The 19,965-nt window shown below is 45.3% G+C and overlaps 1 protein-coding gene across 3 annotated transcripts in view; it reads right to left on the bottom strand.

The window, feature by feature from the left end:
* Positions 1-19,965, bottom strand: part of MTMR2 (myotubularin related protein 2) — a 69,194-nt gene that overhangs the window by 15,339 nt on the left and 33,890 nt on the right. Inside the window, exons 2-7 of one of the 3 annotated variants that reach the window (XM_068418519.1) lie at positions 16,170-16,294; positions 15,070-15,145; positions 11,735-11,829; positions 11,447-11,557; positions 9,270-9,371; positions 8,493-8,576 (exon numbers count right to left, since the gene is read on the bottom strand). In XM_068418519.1, coding sequence (XP_068274620.1) covers positions 8,493-8,576; positions 9,270-9,371; positions 11,447-11,557; positions 11,735-11,829; positions 15,070-15,115 — 438 coding nt within the window. In that variant the 5' untranslated portion in view covers positions 15,116-15,145; positions 16,170-16,294. The remainder of the gene's footprint in view (positions 1-8,492; positions 8,577-9,269; positions 9,372-11,446; positions 11,558-11,734; positions 11,830-15,069; positions 15,146-16,169; positions 16,295-19,965) is intronic. The other 2 variants (XM_068418504.1, XM_068418513.1) reach the window with 2 other exon arrangements.

The following is a 19,965-nucleotide window of genomic DNA, read 5'->3' as shown; positions in this document are numbered from 1 at the left end:
GCCTCTGTTCTGATAAACAGTACTTCATTTTAAGGAGGGTGGTGGGACACTGATTACCACTGTCGCGGCTCCCACAGGACAAGTGACAAATCTAACCCAAGTCAGACGAGCTGTGGTAATTACGGCTGACCCACACACACTGCATCCAGTTCCCCGTCAGAGCGGTGAGTCACGCTGTCAGAACAGGTCATGGTTAGAAATCTGAGGAGAGGACAGACCTTCTGTCTAATACCATCACACACTGCTTGTGAACACCCCCGGGTCCTGGGGCCCTCCCTGGGAAGAAAATGTTACTACAAGGAATCAGCAGAGCTGCCAGGATCACAAGTACCCCAAAACCCTAAAGGAAAGCTATTTTTGGCACTGCCTGAAGCCAAAGAAGTGGCACAAACTGGCATCAAACAGTGTGTATACACAGTCCAAGCTTACTGATGGGTAAAACATACTCAGAGGTCTACCTGTTGTATACTGCAAGGATGGAATCTCCTGGGTCCACCAGCTCTGTTGTCAACCAGGGAATAGCAAGACTCTTGCTCTTAGCTGTCCATCAGCTGTGATCAAACCGGTTACTGGAAGCAAACTAATGGCAAATGACTAAATTGTTCTCTGTCCTGTCCTAGTAAGTACATGACTGCACTGCAATGGATCCATCAGCAACGCTTGGAGATTTCACCTTCCCCCAAACCTGAATTAAAACTACGCTGTCGGCAACACTCTTGGCAAGGGAAGTGGAGCTGACAAGCAGTTACATGAAAGAAAAGCTCTTTTCGTTCTACCCTGCAACTCTACCAGTGCTCCCTGAGAAGATCAAGCAGTTGCTGGCACTATGAAGCACCCTCTTCACCGTGCTGGGCAGAACAGCTTCAGCACACACTGCTTGGTCCAGAACTGACACCTCCAAAGCTCTTTCAGCTGCCACACCAAAAAATCTGAATGAAATCTTTCCTCTGCAATAGCCCAGACCAGGAAAATCCATGAGTGTCCTTCAAAGAAAGAAAAGATGCAGCATGTCAGCATTCAAATTTCCTTTGAATCACAGGGAATGTCTGCTTTCCCCTGGCACAGGAGCCTTGAATCACAGTGCCACCCAAAGAGGGCTCTGGATTCAGATCATTTTTTCTCTAAGGACTCAAAGCAAGCAGAAATAAGCAAAGTAGGCTAGAAGAGGAGCTGAATTTGCACCTTCCCAGGACGCTTGCCGTGACGCAGTGTAGCTTGTGCATTTATTTATGCTCATTCAGATTTGCACTTTCTCCAGCTGGAATCAATAGAAAAAGCTAAACATGATATAAAGCACATTGGTATTTCCTCATATAAGATGCATTTCACTGCTTCCTGGAAAGTTGTGAGCACCCAAAAGCCTACTATCAAACAAACCCAAACTCTTACAGATGTAACTCAAGAAGCCTCTGCAGGCTCAGCACCAGCTCTGGGAGCTGCCTGCCTGTGTACCTGCAGGAGGAACTAAACCATAACCAAATTCATAGAGTCACAGAATGCTTTGGGTTGGAAGGGACCTTAAAGATCATCTAGTTCCAACCCCCCCTGCCATGGGCAGGGACACCTTTCCACTAGACCAGGTTGCTCAAAGCCCCATCCAACCTGGTCTTGAACACTGCGAGGGAGGGGGCATCCACAGCTTCTCTGGGCAACCTGTTCCAGCACAGCGAGGCATGCCTTGCTGACAGCAGGTATAACCATCCTGAAGCCTCTAGGGAATGCGGCTGCTGGGTGTCCATGTTAGTGACCAGAGCTTGCTGCCCTGACTGGTGCATAAGGTCTGTCTTCTCCAGGTAAACTAACACCACCAGTAGACCCTGATTTCAGGAGAACTCACGTGTTCAGTTGCTTCCAGAGGACAAAGTGATTAAGACAACATGGCCACACCTGTAATTGTAAATTAAATGTGCCCATGACCGTTCCCACTGAGACCAGCTGGCACAGTGCACCTCACATCCACACTATTAAACTCTTCTATCCTCAAAATGGCAGTTTGTCCTACTGGTGATCCTTGGCTTGTATCAGCCTCTGAAATGTGCCCAAGTCTGGGAGCAGTTTGGCTAGCTGGCCTCACAGCCCTCTCTCATCTCTGCTCCCCAAGGGCCCGACTGTCTCTTCCAAGTCCCAGCTCTGATGTGGCCCCATTGCACAACCGCGGCTCAGACTGCCAAGGACGCTGCAAAGCCATGCAAGAGAGCTGTGTAAAAATCTATAGAAAGGCAAGAAATGTAAAACTGCCGATAGAGGAAGAGGATTGTTGAGATGGGGATCGCTGGTAGCTCAAGGTTTCAAGAGGGAAAACAACATCATGAAATGCTATAAAATCTAAAAGGAAAAACTGCGTGTTTAGTAGGCAGTCATGGGGTGAGGGCCAACAGCTGGGTCATCTGTGTGCTGGTGTTGACAGTACTCGTGGAAGATGGCAACAACAACCCAACTGAGGGAGGTGCAGAGGCTGATCCTTCTCCTCTCACTGGTGCCTGCCTGGCCAGGAAAGTCTCTTCAGATGCCTTCTCTGAGGCGGTGAGTACTAATGCTCAGCCTAGTAGCTAGTTAAATCTCAGCTATCTTTACTGTGTGTTGGGCAGTAAATAATTGCTTCATACTCTCAATCTGCATACACCTTGCTGGAAGAGTATCTTCGTGCATGGCTAAAGATGCTCAAAAACATTCACTCAAAGGAGGGATGGTGACAGCCTGGACTGAAGCTATGCCTAGAACTTGCAATGAAGGCACCCCAGTGCTCAGGAACACTCCTTACGACTGTACCATCTAACCATAGAGACACAGCCTTTGTGTCATCTCCACAGACAAACCAGACTAAGGCATTCGACACTGTCTCCCACAGCATCCTCCTGGACAAACTGGCTGCCCGGGGCTTGGATGGGTGGACTCTTAAATGGGTTAAAAACTGGCCGGATGGCCGAGCCCAGAGAGTGGTGGTGAATGGGGCAAAGTCCAACTGGCGGCCGGTCACTAGCGGTGTTCCCCAGGGCTCAGTTCTGGGGCCGGTGCTGTTCAATATCTTTAGAGATGATCTAGACGTAGGGATTGAGTGCACCCTCAGCAAATTTGCAGATGACACCAAGCTGGGTGGCAGTGTCGATCTGCTGGAGGGTAGGAAGGCCCTTCAGAGGGATTTGGACAGGTTAGATAGATGGGCCGAGACCAACGGCATGAGGTTCAACAAGAACAAGTGCCGGGTCTTACACTTTGGCCACAACAACCCCATGCAGCTCTACAGGCTCGGGGAAGAGTGGTTAGAAAGTGGCCCGGTGGAAAGAGACCTGGGGGTGCTGATCGACAGCCGGCTAAACATGAGCCAGCAGTGTGCCCAGTTGGCCAAGAAGGCCAATGGCATCCTGGCCTCTATTAGGAATAGTGTAGCCAGCCGGCCTAGGGAAGTGATCGTCCCTCTGTACTCGGCACTGGCGAGGCCGCATCTTGAGTACTGTGTTCAGTTCTGGGCCCCGCACTTCAAGAAAGATGTTGAGGTGTTGGAGCGAGTCCAGAGGAGGGCGACCAAGCTGGTGAAGGGTCTGGAGGGTCTGACCTATGAGGAACGGCTGAGGGAGCTGGGGTTGTTTAGCCTGGAGAAGAGGAGGCTCAGAGGTGACCTTATTGCAGTCTACAACTACCTGAAGGGAGGTTGTAGTGAAGTGGGAGCTGGCCTCTTCTCCCGGGCAACTAGCGATAGGACAAGAGGACACAGCCTCAAGCTTTGCCAGGGGAGGTTCAGGTTGGACATCAGGAAGAATTTCTTTTCAGAAAGGGTTATTAGACATTGGAATGGGCTGCCCAGGGAGGTGGTAGAGTCACCATCTCTGGATGTGTTTAAGAAAAGACTGGACATGGCACTTAGTGCCATGGTCTAGTTGACAGGGTGGTGTAAGGGCAACGTTTGTACTCGATGATCCCTGAGGTCTCTTCCAACCTGACTGATTCTGTGATTCTGTGATTCTGTGACTGAAGGTCTGCCTGGAACTTGCAATGAAGGCACCCCAGTGCTCAGGAACACTCCTTACGACTGTACCATCTTACCATAGAGACGCAGCCTTTGTGTCATCTCCACAGACAAACCAGACTTGGTTCCCCTCTGGATAGTCATTCATGCCTTACTTTAATGACCTGTGCTCAGTTATCATTTGACCTACACTTGTTGTAGAAGATGGAGTTTCTCTGTTTCATGGAAAAACTGTTGAAGACACACCAGCATGGCACTGAAACCAGCACCTTGCAAAGCACATGTTTAAGCTTAAGCACATGAAGATCCTTCGCTGATAGGAAAAAAGTAATTTCCTTGCTGGAATTATACACAGTCACATCTCTCTACTGGATCCAGCAGACTGGTTCTGAGGTTAGCCGTGTGGGTGCACCCTGAGCTGCAGTGGGCAAGGCAGGGAGAATCCTGACTTACACACCAGCAGTGCCTCTCTCAAACTTGATTTGATCCATGAGATACCAAGAGGTTAAGCACATGAGCTCAGGCACATCCCTACACTGACACCAGACACAGCTGCCAGAGCCAAGCTGGTCCCTCTGCCACGTACTCAGCTCAGGTTGTCTCCGCTTAGCACAAGAGAGCTGTGATCCATTTTGCAGTAGAGACACACTTCGCGTAAGCAGGATCTCAGCTAAACCATGGGACATTTAACAATTCAGTTTCTCATTTTCCTCTAAGTTATAGCCAACATTCATACATAGGATGCTGTTCTCATGCTCTACCTTTCCCACTGTGGTTGTATACCAATGCTTCTTTTGTCCTCAAAACGGGTCAGCTCCTCTTCTGAATTATTAATTTCTATATATTTTCTCTGAAAGCAGCAACCACAGCCCTACACTGTGGCTCCCTGGTACATAAGATCAGAGCATAGGATTAGACGAGCATGACTTCTGTAGGGAAACATCACACATTTCCAGCTTCACAACCCCTTGTAATATTTTCCAAATGCTCCCCACCTTGTTAAATAAAATGAAAGCTTTAAGTTACTCCAAAGGCATCTCAAGGCCTTTTGGTTTCAACTGAGTCTTATTCACTTTGCAATTCTGTTTTATACTCTGCCAGCCAGCGTGTAATAAAAATCAGGGAGCAATTTCAGTTTTAAATTTCATTTGCCACATGTGATTCCATTTACCGACTAAATCCCAAACCCCTCTAAGTTCCTTTTGTTCTCTACAGGTTGTTTATTATTCCCCATAGTTTTACACAATCACAGATTTTTAATAAGTTACATATTTCCATCTTTCCCAAGAATGCTAACAGACAAGTCAGGGGTTTACTGAATGTTTTTCCTAATTGCTACAAACTCTACCATATCAACACACTTATATTAATCTGAAAAAAAGAATTATAATAAATAAATCATACCACACGCAAACTTGCCATGTCTACTAGTGTAGACATAGATCCTACCATGGATCCTACTCTAAAAGTCTTTTCTGGATGCCTGGTAGTTTGCTTCTACTTTTGCTCTGCTCCCCTCTCTCTGTGTCCCTGCTCCCACAGGGAAATGACTGACCTGGCCTAAGATATACCAAGTTAACGCCTGGCTGTACTGCTGGGCTGCTTATCACAGAATCACAGACTGGCTGGGGTTGTAAGGGACCTCTGGAGACCATCTAGTCCTACCCCCTGCCAAAGCAGGTTCCCCTAGAGCACATTGCACAGGGTCGTGTCCAGGCAGGTTTTAAATATCTCCAGAGAAGGAGACTCCACAGCCTCCCTGGGCAGCCTGTGCCAGTGCTCTGTTACCCTCAAAGTAAAGAAGTTTTTTCTCATATTCAGATGGAACTTCCCATGTTTCAGTTTGTGCCCGTTGCCCCTTGTCCTGTCACTGGGTACCACTGAGAAGAGTCTGGCCCCATCCTCTTGACACCCACCCCTAAGGTATTTGTAAGCATTGATAAGATCCCCCCTCAGTCTTCTCTTCTCCAGGCTAAACAGACCCAGCTCCCTCAGCCTCTACTCATACGAGAGATGCTCCAGTCCTAGGCCAGCTCTTCTCTAATAGTTTTTAAACCCATTCGAAAAGGTCCTGCAGATAGTGCATATGTCCTGCTTTTCTATTTCTGATCACAACTCATACAGTCAGAGACAGGTAATCCCGTTATCTGATTTGATGATGCCAGTTTTGTTTCACTGTTAACGAACCCCTGCTGCCATTTCAGGACATAATCCTGATTTACTGTAATATTTGTTATTGCTTTAACAGAACCCGGCTGGATTAAAAAAAAAGGCTAAGACATTCACACAGATAAATTGAACATCCATAGTTATAAATGCTGAAATTAAATAAACAGACTGAAATACCTAAAAGTTTTGGAGGGGACATAAAGCTTCATACTGCAGAACCTAAATCAACTCTAACTAAAGGGACAGAATTCTCCTTCTGGCCAGATCGCAACATAAACATCTACTGCAGTACGGTTGGCCTCTTCTTCAGCAGCTGGTGTTGGTCACTGTTGGAGATAAGCTACTGGAACAGATGGATTGCGTGATCTGGAATGGAAACGACTGTGGCCCATCATTGGTAAAATTCAGACAGGCCATGACTGGAAAAAGTCCTGTTTGGATGCATTTTTGCAGTTACCGATGTAAGCAAATGACTGAGGGCTTCAGCATATGGACATCAGTTTGATTTCTTGACAGAAAAGCAGTCAGGCTAGGTTTTTCCCGTCCGCTCAAAAATGATACCAAAGCAGGTCATGACAAAAGAAGTACATGGTGCAGCAATGTCTCAGCTGTGCCATGCTTTACACACAGTGTTGCCTCATGTGACCAGAAATAAAGACACCACGGCCCAGAGTCCCATTTTTGTTACAGAAAGGCCATGAAGAGCTGCAAATCACATGTGTGTAAATGTATGTATCCTTTCACTGTGTAACCAAGCTCCTGACAAATTTAAGGTACAGCCAATCACAATATAAAACCTCATATGGATAGAAAAGGTTATATTCTAAAAACAGGCCAGGATTAAGAAGTGCAAGTAATTTACCTTGAAATTCTCAAGGGTCACTCTTCCTTCTTTCCAGGTATTGTAAAAATGTCTTTTTACTTCATCTGTTTTAACTGAAGCTTGGCTAAGGGAATGCTGTGCTTTTCAATGGAGATTATTTTGATAGCACAGGTATTCTTTAGTCTTTACTCCAAAGTTCTCAGTCCTGTAAAGAAGCATCTTTCCGATACAGCTTGGGCTGCAGATCCTGCTTTATAAACAGATCTTGCCTTTAAATAACTACCAAGAAAGAGGAAAATTCTAAACAAAGCAATAATCGCTGCATTATCTCATCTTATTAGTCACAGTCGACCTTAGATACCATGTGTGTTGTTGATTACAAATGGTTGGAGTTTGTCTCTACTAGGATTTTAGATTGTGGTATCTCATTGCAAACACACTTTTTTGCAATGAAGATGGTGGAGGTAAGATACATCTCACTTTCAGTTAGCAACCTAGAAGCCAGTGATCTATCTTAGGCAGCTATTTTAGGAGGCAACAAGTTATCCCCAACAGTGAAGCTCTATCCCCATCTGTTAATGAGGCCTAGATAACCAATTTAGAAGGCATGCCCAGCTTTTAGAAGACTAAAGCTAAAAAAATTAATCCCTTCCTTAGGTTTTGGATGTCAGGAATCAGATGAACAACTAGGCTAGGACAGACGTCTTGTTTTGTTTTGCTTTACAGGAAAGACTCAAATAAATCTTTAAATTACATAAATTTCTTAATTTTACAAAGGAAAATTGGTTTTATCCTGGCAGATCTGGATGAGGCAAAAGTTTACTGTGCCCAGGGCAAAACTGTCACCAAATTGTGCTGTTCCCTCGACTTGAGAATTTTATGACAAGAGTGATTTCATTACCAGAAATCAAAATTCTCCCATCTTTTCCCCCAGTGAAGACCACTCAAATTTTTATCGCAGTATTCCTAATTGGCAGCCTACCACTTCACGATCATTAACACCTTTGACCAGCCTACTCTGGACACACTTCAACTGCCTGTTCCAAGCTATGGTTAATCACAACACTCTCTAGGTTGATCCCTTTGCTGATTTCCCAAGAAAATGAAGGCATTCTACATTTAATTTTTTTTCCTTTCAAGTTCCGGTTTGAAATATCTTACAGAAAACTGAAAAGAATACAAGCAAGAGCTGAGGTGTGAAACTCAACAATGGGATGTCTGTACCCGCAAAATGCATCCTCCATTCCTCGCTGCCAGCAGTGGCTGATGACTAAGCCAGAGCAATAGTTTTTTATACCAAAGCCTAAAGTCAGCTCTCTGCAGCCTGAGTAATCTCCATCAGTGGATGCTACTATCTCTAAAGCTGTACTGCTGTCATCAATCACTGCAGCATGGCGAACAATGTCCTCACACAGCCTGCATGACATTTGTCAGCAGGATCCTTCTCCGTTCCATGCGACCTGTAATTATATTGCTACACAGAGCCTTGCTTCTGAAGAGTAGAGAGGATGAGGAAGGACATGGCACAACACCCACCTGTCTTCTGTACTCCCAAGTGGGGTCATACACCTTCCATCCATTTTCTGGGAAAACCTCTTTGTACTCAAATGCAAAAAGTGGCTGAAAGAAAGAAAATTACCATTAAGAGCCCACTCAGAGCCCATTGCCAGGATGTTTGATATCTCAAATAATAACTCATGACTGGTCCTTCTTTTTTCTGACTGCACTACTTTTCTTTTAGGGCTTTGTGAAAAAGGTTAACATGCTCACTGTAGCAGGTAGGTAGTACAATGTACTTTCCTCTATACCCCTGACATTGCTTGTCTGTTACCTAGTACTTCATGGACAAAAGGAGTTTAGTAATAAAGAGAGAAAGGTAAGACTGCTTGGGCAAGACTGTTCTTACACATTAAGAACTAGATCCTTTCAACCAGTATTTGAAGCAACAATTGCAGCGTCATAACACGACAGAGCAGACGAACTGCATTTCAGATTTGGGGCAGTGCAGTCACCATTAGCTGTAAATCTTTGATGGATGTCACTGTGCTTTGAATATGTTCCCTCTGTTATAAGGATGTATCAGTAAGTCATTCTCCATGCATGAAAGAACCCAGACTCATGGTAGTAGACTTTTCCTGTTTTCTATACAATCGCAACTCCTACAGACTTAATTCTAAAACAGATTTAAAACCCAGCATTTCTCCTTCAACAAGATGCAGCCCATGTGAACGCTGTACCAAGTAGATGGGCCTGAACAAAACAGCTTACTGCCACTCTGTGTATTCTGGTAAAAACTGAAAAGAAAATACCTACCAGATTATTTGAAACTGGGAAAGCATATTTCATTAGGTTCTCAAATATGGATCGTCTAGTTCTCCCTTCAGGCTTGTGAGCAAATCGCAAGTTTCGAATATCCTAGGAAAAAAAGAGGGAAATCAAATTGTAGATTTCTGAACCACTTCAAAATCCAAAGAAAATCCAAAAGCCAAAACTCAAAATAGGGTCAAATCACGGTGCTCCTTCTAGTACTGATTTAATATCGTACTTGGAACACTGTTGTACTGCAACTCTGGGCTTGGTTCACTGGTTGTCTGCAGCCTCCAACAAAGCCTGCCGTAAGTGCAGAGGAGCAGAGGGAGTGCCTGATCGCAGCATCTTGCCTTCACGTGAAGCTCTCTACCTGCTGAAAGTCTAAGGGAGAGCCTCGCTCAGGGACAAGCTATTGCTGACTGGCAGAACTTTGTGAGACAGACCTCCCAGCTCTTACTGGGCTCTCAGGCTGAGCTGCGCCAGAAGACAGCTGGAAGCAACTGCCTCACAAAGTACCCTCCATAGAGCTACTGCACATAGCGAGCCCCAGTCCAGCCAGTTTGGTGCGAAGCAACCAGTCCCATCTCCCTTTAAAGCTTCCATCTCTCAGAGCGCTAGAGAGGATGACTGAACCCGACAACTCCTCCACTTTGCACACCAGCACAGTTTCCACTAAGAGTGGTAACCCAAGACCTCCTTTCTGTACTCATCTACAAAACCAAATTCAGAAACTAAATAAAGCATCTCTCAGATACCAAGATTTTCCAGCCAAGCCTACAACTCAAACGCTTGTAGTAAACAGTGTAAAAGCCACCTGCAGGAAATGAGCTATCAAGTTCAAGCATATGAAGATGGTACAGCAAGTCAGAGACTGAGATAAACAGCTAAAGACTTAGCTGTCTCACAAGGCTGTGATTAGCTAATTGGTCTCAGACAGAGAGCATTTCAGGGTGCATAAACTGTATCTGTACTACTCTGATATCGCACTAAATTGCTCTGCATATCTTGGGCCAAGCAGGCTGGCAGATACAGATATAGAACTGTATATATATATACACTGTATAGGGCCAAGATACCTATCACATAGTTTGTGCCTGGGTTTCCCACCCAGGGAAACAATGTAGTTCACTCCAAACCTGACTGTGTGTGCAAATCTGCATATAGGCAAAATGGCTGAGGACTAGAAATCCAGATCAAAACAGGGAACAAATAGCTTGCCAGCACATGCACCTCTATGTTAGCCACGGAGGATCATGACTGCAATAGCATGAGGGAGCAGCTGGGTGATTTGGTATAGATTATATCAACTGCTCTCGACTCAGCATGCCCACAGCTTGAGAGTCTGCTCAGCTTCCTGGTGGCTCAAAATCACAGCAGTGACCGGAGCAGTTTGGGACTCATTTTTCATTCCTCCATCTGCCCTTATCCAGAAAGTGGCATCCTCTCAGCCTTGAGGGGGCTCTGATAAGACCTCTAAGCAGCCCAAGACCTACAAGGTTCAGAATCCAGCTCTCCCCACATGGACACCGAGGCAAGCAGAGGGGCCACGTGCTGGTGAGCAGTGGAGGTATTGGTTTAGGAGTGGAGATGGTGGCTTTATCTGCTTTGTGGTCTATAGTAAGTAGACATGAGGAGGGGAATTGTTAATTTTTATTGAAGTTTGCATTTCCAATGATTCCAAGGGCTCTTGAGAGGCACATGTGAAATATGTACTTCCTTGAAAGAAATGAAAGAACAGCCTCAAGGAGGACTGAAGGCTGCTTGCCAGTCCCTTACCACAAAACACAGCAGCAGGTGGACATAAGTTAATGATATAGAGGGAAACGTGCCCCTTTCTTGCTCTTGAAATGCAAGTGAGCGAAAGGCATCCTGTACACCACAATGACTGGTCTTCCTGGGACAGTCTGATGGGCAACCCTGAGAACGGCATTAGTGGGATGGAGGCCTAGGTTTCTGCTATGAAGAAAGGATACTACCTAGCACAAAGCCTGAATAAAGGTTTGGATCTCGTCTCAAATGAGTGGAGCTGGAGAATCCTGAAAATTACTTTTAAAATCAGATGTTTTTTGAAGTGTGTGAAGTCATACTGACTGAAAACGCTTTGCAGAACTTCCTACAGAGAAAATCTTTTAAAATACATGTTCCCCTTCCCCAACTGCAAAATACAGATAAAAGTTTACCTTGCATACAATCTCCAGCCCGTATGAATTCTCACCGCGACTGGAAGCACCTCCAATTTTCTCCACTCTGTTGATTACACCTAAAGATGCATCTAGGACAAAAGGAGGGTCCTGTAGACAGTTGAAATTTGTGAGTTTAAAAAGGGGAGGGGGAAAAATCCCCAGCCCCTGCTCCCTTATGCCTATATTCCCAAACATATAGCTATGATTCACACAGAATTACTCTTAAAGAACACCGAGGTTTAAAGATTTAATAGCCAACAAAAGCAGATGGTTTCAAAAGCTTACCCGTTCCATGCTTTTAAAATACAGTCTATAATTGGTAACAGTAAGGGTTCCTCTGATTGCTCCAGTGAAGGGGCAGATGTAAGTAACATCCTTAGCTTAAAAAAAGAAAAAAAAGTTGTTGATTTCATGGTTAACTTATGGGAGGAAAATTATGACAGCAACAATATTTGGGGGCTCTGCTTTTCAGATAATGGAATGAAAACCAGCTTAATCTGGGGTTCTAGGCTAGAGCTAACATGCAAGTTCCAGTTCTGTGGAGAAGGTAAGAGTTTACGTATAAACTGAACTCCAGGCAAGTACCATCACCTAGAATCTTCCATATTCACAGAACTGCTACCGCTGTAAAAAAAACAGTATTCGGCTGCAAACTGTTTACTCTTACTGAGCAATGCATTGCCAGTAGCTGAGAACACCATGCCTGAAAAGAGGAGACGACTCCTGCCTGGATGCATACATTTGAAGCTGACAACAAGCTGCATAAAAGCCAAGGATCGCCAGTAAGCTGGTTTGTACCACGAAGAACAGGAGAGGGCAGTTCTCCTACACGTAGCTTTTAGGACACTTGGGTCCTTCTGCACACCCTTGCATGCAGAGTCAGCCCTGGGATGAAGGTCTTCATGCTAAAAGCCAGGGCAGCTACAGCTTTTTCCAGCAGCCAGGAATCTGTATAGCACCCAGTGATTTTAAGTCTGAAGTCAGCGATCAAGTTACTCTGCAACAATTCAATTATTTTTGAGCCTGAGTGACGGTGACTCAAAACAGCCCCCTTCTTAAAAGGCCTCAAAATGTTTCTCACTTGTTCCAGCAAAAGGCAAGAGGTGCTGCTGGTTTTCCACAGCAAACACCTCCCCTAACTGCCCTCCTGTTTTACATCAATTAAAAATTGCAAAATTTAAGTCGTTCCCTCCCCCTCCGCCACCCAGCAGTGACCCATCATGTCTTCTGCCACAGAAGCAGCTGGCTGGTTGTGCTGTGGCAATGGTTTATGCTATTGCCGACAAGTAATGACACCTCTCAAACACACAGAGACCCTTTCAGCAGGAGACCCACTGACCAGAGCTGCCACATCCATGAAAGAACCCCCTGGACCATCTTAATAACCTCAAGCCTCCAAATCCTATGGGGTTCATTTTGCAAGGGCTGTGTGAAGTCAGGAGGACAGCTCGCCTCCCAGACAGGTGACAGTCACCATGCAAAAGAGGTGAGAGGCTGCTGGGGTGTCAGGATGGGGACCTGCATTTCTTCTACCTTTATTCCATGAGATTTAGCCTGGAGAGAGGGAGGAAGAGAGACTGCCTTACTCCAGAGCACTGGCAACTCATATAACTAAATCAACCTCATGTCAGCTCTGCTTCTGCATAGTCTTCACTGACTCTCGAGATGTGGATATGGAGAAGGATCCTTAAAAAATCAGGATTGAATAATTCAGAGCAAAATAGATAACACAGACTTTTTGGTTAAAAATAAATACAATATATATGTATAAACATACGCTAGCAATTTCATTATTTGTTTATTTCTTTTAATGTACATGTGTTCATTGGAAGGACAATTAACCACAAAATGCTTCTAGCCAGTTCTAATTAAACCAAGTGTTTCATTATTGGCCGATTATTAATCACTTCTTTTCAAAGACTAGTTTGACAGAGGTTTGAAAGCAGACTCATGAAGCATAATAAGGGTGAGGGCAGCCTGCCTGTTTTTTCTGCTAGAGTTCCCATTATTCAAAATGTAATTTCAAAATGTTTAAAAAAAAAAAAAATAAAAATCTACTAATAAGAGAAGTGTGCATTTACATCTGAAAAGGAACAGGATTTCTGGGTAAAGAGGAGAGGTGCTAGAAAAATGTTTTCCAGATAAGGAATCCCAGGCACGACCTCAAACACTGGCCTTGCCAGCTTGTAAGCCACATCACCTTTCACATTTGCATTTTATTAGCTTGATTTCCTAAGGAAGCAATTTTACTTAATTACACTGCACACGTACACATGTACCTACACACGTGGCTTGTCTGACCTTAACCCTACCGTGGCTGTATGATTTCAGTAGTCTCTATCTGATAAATAGGGATCTCCAAGGCATTAAGATCCTTCACTGTTTGTGAGAATGGATGCCAGGTATGAGAGAGCTTGTACGACTGCTAGGACCAAGGGAAAGTCTAATAAGCTCATCCTTTAGTAGTATAAGAGAATCCATATGGGAGAAAGATACTGGAAAACAGGATTTATTAATTCCCCTGCTTATGGATTTCCTGTATTTTATAGGGTCAATCTTACCCTAGATTATTGGGTTGGCTGAAATAATTTTTCTTCCCCTCCCCGTAAAATACAAAGAGAATTTTATTTGCCTTTCTTGACACTTTTAACAGGAAATAATTATTGCTGATGAATAATAAAGATTTCCTTTTTGCTACCTTTAACTTCTTGCTGGACCAGGCAGCTGCTCTCTGGCCTACTCTGAAAGCCACCCAGTCTTACAGACTTAGGTGGCTCATCACACCATTTGCTAACAGACCAAATACTGATAACTCTGATCTCAAATTATTCCCCAGGAACCCTTGAAAATACAGTCTTGCTGCCAAAGCTAACTGTGCCTGTGGAGTGAGTTAGATGTCAGTCTGCAGTGCATGGCTCGAGGATGAGTTCAGAGTCCTTAGGAAAGGATTGAGCATTGAGGTGGGATTTTGTTTGTTTGTTTTTAGTTTTGGGGGTTTTTTGTTCTTGATGGGTGGGGTTTTTTGGTAGGGTGCTGGGTTTTTTTTAGGACTGAAGTTGCTTTCTTCCATATAATTTTAAGAGGAAGGCGACATGTTAAACTAGCAAATCCAAAATCTTTCACAGAAAATTAACCAAGATGCTTCCTCAAAATTTAAGACTAGAGCGCATCAGCAAACTTGATGCATGTCAGAAAGTCTGCATTAAAAAAAGACCCATCCCCATATCACAACAAGTTCTCTGCAACAGCACTACATCCTCTCCTGCAGTTTGTGACAGAACTTCAAGACACGATTGTGCTGTGTCAACCTGCAAAGTTACCCTGTGGCAAGCACAACTTGAAAGAGTTGATCCATGTCCTCTCAGGATGCAGCAAATGCAAGGCTGTACAACCTACTGAAACACTCATGCTAAGATATGTTGAATTGCCTTAGATTTGCTATGTGCTAAGAAACGACATATGGCTCATGTGATGTTCAATAACTTGATTAATGAAACAACCCGATCATGGTTCTCAAAACATCAGCAAGTTGCTTTTGTTGGTCAGTGACCGCCAAGATATTCTGCTCTATGGATATCCTATTTGGTCAGCAAACAATAAGGAATTTCCTCTTCACATACCCATGTCTTTAATGGTTTCTCCTGGTAGCAAAGGTGGCTCTTCCATTTCTGCCAATTTATTAGTCTCCCTCAGGACCTAGGCAAGAGAGAGAGGTAGAAAAATAAATTCATTATGTTTTCATAAACCAAGAAGTTTATACTTACCTGCAACGGGTCAACAATGTCAAAGACAACAAATATTCAAAGGTCTTGAGATACTGCCTAGTGTCTCAGCCTCCGAAAGGTCAACACAAAGCATGAGAGGCCTCAGCACAGTCCTTGAGCATACCACTGGGCTGTGCAGAAGTGTTTAAAGCAAGGATGTCTGCGATGGAGAGGCTGTCCAAAGCAGCCTGCATGCTTTGGCAGCACGCTTCCCAGGTGGCTGCCTTTCATCCTCCAACCTTCTCCTCCCCAGCCCATCATCACAAGTCAAACTCTCTCACAGTGACACAGGGAACCAAAGGGATCAGTTCCTTTCCCAGTTGAAGTGATCAGCTATGACCATGATGCTATCAAGTAAAGCAAATTCTAGTTTACACTGAGGAAAGTTAAAACGGACACCTTGTCACACCGCTGTCTTCAATGAGGGTCCAACAACTGCAAAGATCCTGATTTGGCTCAGCAGTAGTGACTTGTTCCAAAGATTATATTTTGATAGGCATGTATAGGAGGTACAGTTTCATTTTTCTTTGGCCGCCAAATGACCCCTCTTCCACCTTCCCTTGCGTTAAAGTTATACCACAGGGCATTACTTTTCACAGATATGATTGCCTTTACACAAGGGTCTTCACAAGAAAGCTGCTATCACGAGCAGATGGACGTTTTAGGAAAGCATGGCTGTTAACTATGAAAGCATAACCTGAGGTCTAAACCTATGGTAATAACTAGGGGAGAAGAGCATATGTAAGTGACCAAGATTAAGGCTAAGTCTATGTGGCCAAACACAGATGGATTTAATCAAATTGCCCATGCCTTGAACCGGCCAAATGACCACAACCACAGCAGCACACCAGTTGCTCAACCTAGTAACACAGACAGAGAGCAGGTAAGTTAGTCCAGACTAGCCTCATGCTGTAGCAACAACAAGGCTTTGGTTTTAAAGCTGGCGTGCATCCCACCTGATGGAGACAGGCAGAGAGCTCACGTCTGCTCACAGCTCAGTGTGCAGACTCTCCCAAAACGCTTTCTTCATCTTCACGTGAGGAAGGAGAAATAATTGTTTTAATTTGATATCAGGAAATCCCTGCGAAGAAAATTCAAAGACATGGCCTGAAGTGGCACTCTACAACCTGACACATCTGTGGTCAACTTTCATGTAGGATCAAGCCAGACGGAGAGCCTCAGGGAAGACAAATTCTCTAAACTATGCAAAAAAATGAAAAGAAAAACCGAAGAAATCCCATGCCACAACAAAAGCACGTTCCAGCATTTTCACACAACAGATTGATGTATAGATGAAAAGATTAGTAAGATCAAAGCCTTCTTGAGGAACAAGATGTAAATTTTAAAAAATGCATTCAAAAGACTCTTAAAAAAAAATAAAAGCAAGCACAGTCCTGACTTCCTAACAGGAACCTCACAACTGCACCTACTCAGGCCAGTTCTTACCACAGAGGCTGGCAGAGCAGCCAGACTGGGGTCTACAGGACGGGTAAAGGGAGGTCACCATTGACAGAGCTCAGAAAGGCAACACTGGACTTGCAGGAAAGCTTCTCCTCCCCCACATGAGGAATATCAGTAAAAACAAGGTTTTGCTGGTATAACTAGCAGAAGTCTATGCTGCAGACCTCTTGTCAGCACAGCTGCGTTGGCCAAAGATCACACATCCCATCAAAGCCCTGACTGATTGCCTCCCCGACAAAAGCCTGTGACGCACACCCGCTCTCAACTCCTGTGTGTTGGTTTTTGCACCTGAGTAACAGCCTTGAAATTAGCAGAATAACATCTGGATTATGCCAAATGAGGCAGAGGCTTCTGGCTAATTAGTCCGTAAGTGGTGGTCACCTTTGCGGCCTTTTATCTTGGAAGGACATTAGTGAAGCTACACTCTGCGTTCAGGATGTGATCACAACTTTTTTGAGAAGGTCCGTACCCCAAACGGGCAGCAGCTGCTGCCAGGATCACTTCGGCCAACAGCTGAACTCGCTGCTCTCCTGCAGATGTCAGCGGGAGCACATCCAGCGGTAAATATCTGGAGGGCTGGGTTACATCTTAAGCCAAAACAAATATGAGGTAAGATACCCAGAAAGCATTCGGTATGACAAAGAGCTGCCCTGATCACTAGGTGGGCAGTGCTCAGGTGGGTTTTAAACACGGCACTGCAGGTGGGGGAGAGAAGAAGGGAAAAGGCAAGCAGTACGAAAGACAAAGACCTCTATGTCAACACCGTTCTGCTAACAACAAGGTTGAAAGCTTTTTCGGTTTAAAAACTGGCTCCTCTAAGTCTAATAAAATCCATCTGCTCACAGATTCACAGAATCACAGAATGTTAGGGATTGGAAGGGACCTCGAAAGATCATCTAGTCCAATCCCCCTGCCGGAGCAGGATTGCCTAGACCATATCACACAGGAACGCGTCCAGGCAGGTTTTGAATGTCTCCAGAGAAGGAGACTCCACAACCTCTCTGGGCAGCCTGTTCCAGTGTTCGGTCACCCAAGCTCACTCGCACTCTCGGAAATGTGGAGTCCCCAGAGTCAGAGGAAAGGATCAGCGATCCAAACCTGCGCTCACTGCAACCCAGGGCAGCGGATGGATGGCCTCCTGGAAGCACAGCACTTCAAGGTCAACAGCTTCTGCCCCCTTGCCTCCCCCCCCCCTCCTTTTTCTTTTTTCCTTTTTTTTTTTTCAATACAGAGTGGAGCACTAAACTGTCATTTTCCCCATCCCCCAGCTGACCTCAGCCACACGACCTACCTCGGGTAACACAGCACCGACTGCCTTCATGATGATTTCAAAGTCGGCACAAGCACATTGCCCCTGGATAACAGTCACCCTTCCCAAGAGGCTGAGACAGACATGGTCAGAAAGCACAGGATAAACGCTTCTCTGGTGTGACGGTCTTTGCAGCATCTGCCCAGCTCTAGACCTTGAATGAGCCTCCTAGCTGGAACGTGAACACTTGAAACCTGTCCTGGCAGGAACTGCGAAATGAACAGTAGGCATTTTCCTGAAATCCGCCTCCATCAACAGCTCCTCAAAACTGATTCAGGGAAATGCAATCTGTGTGCAGCTGAGAACGCAGGCAGCAGGCGCAGGAGAAGACATCTGGGGCAGCGCTAAAGGGCAGGGGGTGGCAGGAGGGAGGAAAAGTGGGTGGATAAGGAAACAGGGGTTTTGGAAACAGATCAAGGGGGAAGAACGGGATGGGACAATGCACACAGAGCTCTGGGAGGATGCTAACACCATAGATGTACCCTCTGCCCCTTATATGGAGGGAGAGACTAAGGAAATGACGTGAAAAGCCCCTCCATCTTACTGCCATCCTCCTCTCCCCCACCTCAAATCCAAAAAGGGTTCATTAAACTGTCAGAAAAATCTTTTCTTGTACATCAGCCTATTTTCAAGACTCTAAAAATAACACTCCTGGGCCCAGATTTAGCACTTTGCAAATCTTGCAAAACAAAATTAAGAGCTCCAGTGAGGTGAGGAAGCAGGCAGGGCAGCCAGGGACACGACTGCGGCAGCCCAGCTGCGGGAGAGCGACGGCTGGCTACGGATGCACTCATGCTACTGAGGCAGGTACAACGTACATCTGTAACTGAAATGTTTCACCCCTGTGTGCCTCAGGGTTTTAAATTGTTCAGTGGGAACAAAACCAAAGAGTGCTTTGAGATGTGCAGTGAAGGTCACAGCCAGAGCTGGGCAGGATCAGCATTACCTGGGAACAGGACCATGTTGACATAGACACACACACTGGCTGTAGTTGTCACAACCACCACTAAGATGGTTTCTGCAAGAAACAAAGACAACCACCAAAAATCGGCAGACTACTTTGCCTTGCCTCTAAGCCAAACAAGGTCTTTGTTAAATTTTCCCCACAAAAATGTTATGCCTGGTACCTGAATCTCTGGGGGAATGAAGAGTTTAGTTACACACCAGAATAACCTTTATTTCTGTCTTCTTCTACCGAGTAACATAATCTACCCATTCCACCCTATCATCAGCAGTTGGTAGGGTTCTCCCTCGAGACAAAACAGCTCTCCAGGATACTGAGCATAGGAGTACCTTAGCACCTCAACACAAGTCCTGCCTCAGCTCCAAGAGGGTGTGAGGGCTTCATGCCACCACCTACCTTTGTTCTCTGCTCAAGCAGTGACTTGGCAGAACAAACCCACACTTGCTACATTTAACAACTGCTTCTCTTACTCCAGGATCCCACCTTGTGTTAGCTCCAGCCCACTTACCCACAGCTGAAGGTGAATTTTCTCTCATGCCCTCCCACCTGTAGCACCCAAGGCAGGGAAACCCTGATGCTGTATTGTTGACACAACCTCCAGATCTCAGCAACAAAATGATCATCTAACTCTATCGCATGCACGGGGTCAGGGAAAGAGGTTTAGATCCTGCTAAAAAGTTACGACAGCACCCTGGCTCACCCCTTACCTCTTTATACTGTGATTCAGGGTAGTGCAGTTCTGCCAAGCCTCTCCAACCACATGTTCACGCTGCCTCCTAACACAGCACCAGCATGCAGCTCCAAAAATCCCTCTCCTGATTGATGTCTCCGCGTGACTCCTGCATGTAGTTCATCCGGAGTGGCTACAGCCAGCTCAGGGTCGTAGAATTATGTTGTACTGTAACTCTAAGTACAGGGTCTCAGAGGCCTGAGCATCGCAGAACGCTGCTCCAGAAGGACTTGAGAGGGTGCATGAAACTCTACAGTCAGGGTTTGCTTTTGCCTGTGAACAAAACAA

This window comes from Nyctibius grandis, chromosome 2 (assembly GCF_013368605.1).
Source record: "Nyctibius grandis isolate bNycGra1 chromosome 2, bNycGra1.pri, whole genome shotgun sequence".
NCBI lineage: Eukaryota > Metazoa > Chordata > Aves > Nyctibiiformes > Nyctibiidae > Nyctibius > Nyctibius grandis.
The sequence above is the reverse complement of the archived record's forward strand: the minus strand, read 5'-3'. Positions and strand labels throughout refer to the sequence as shown.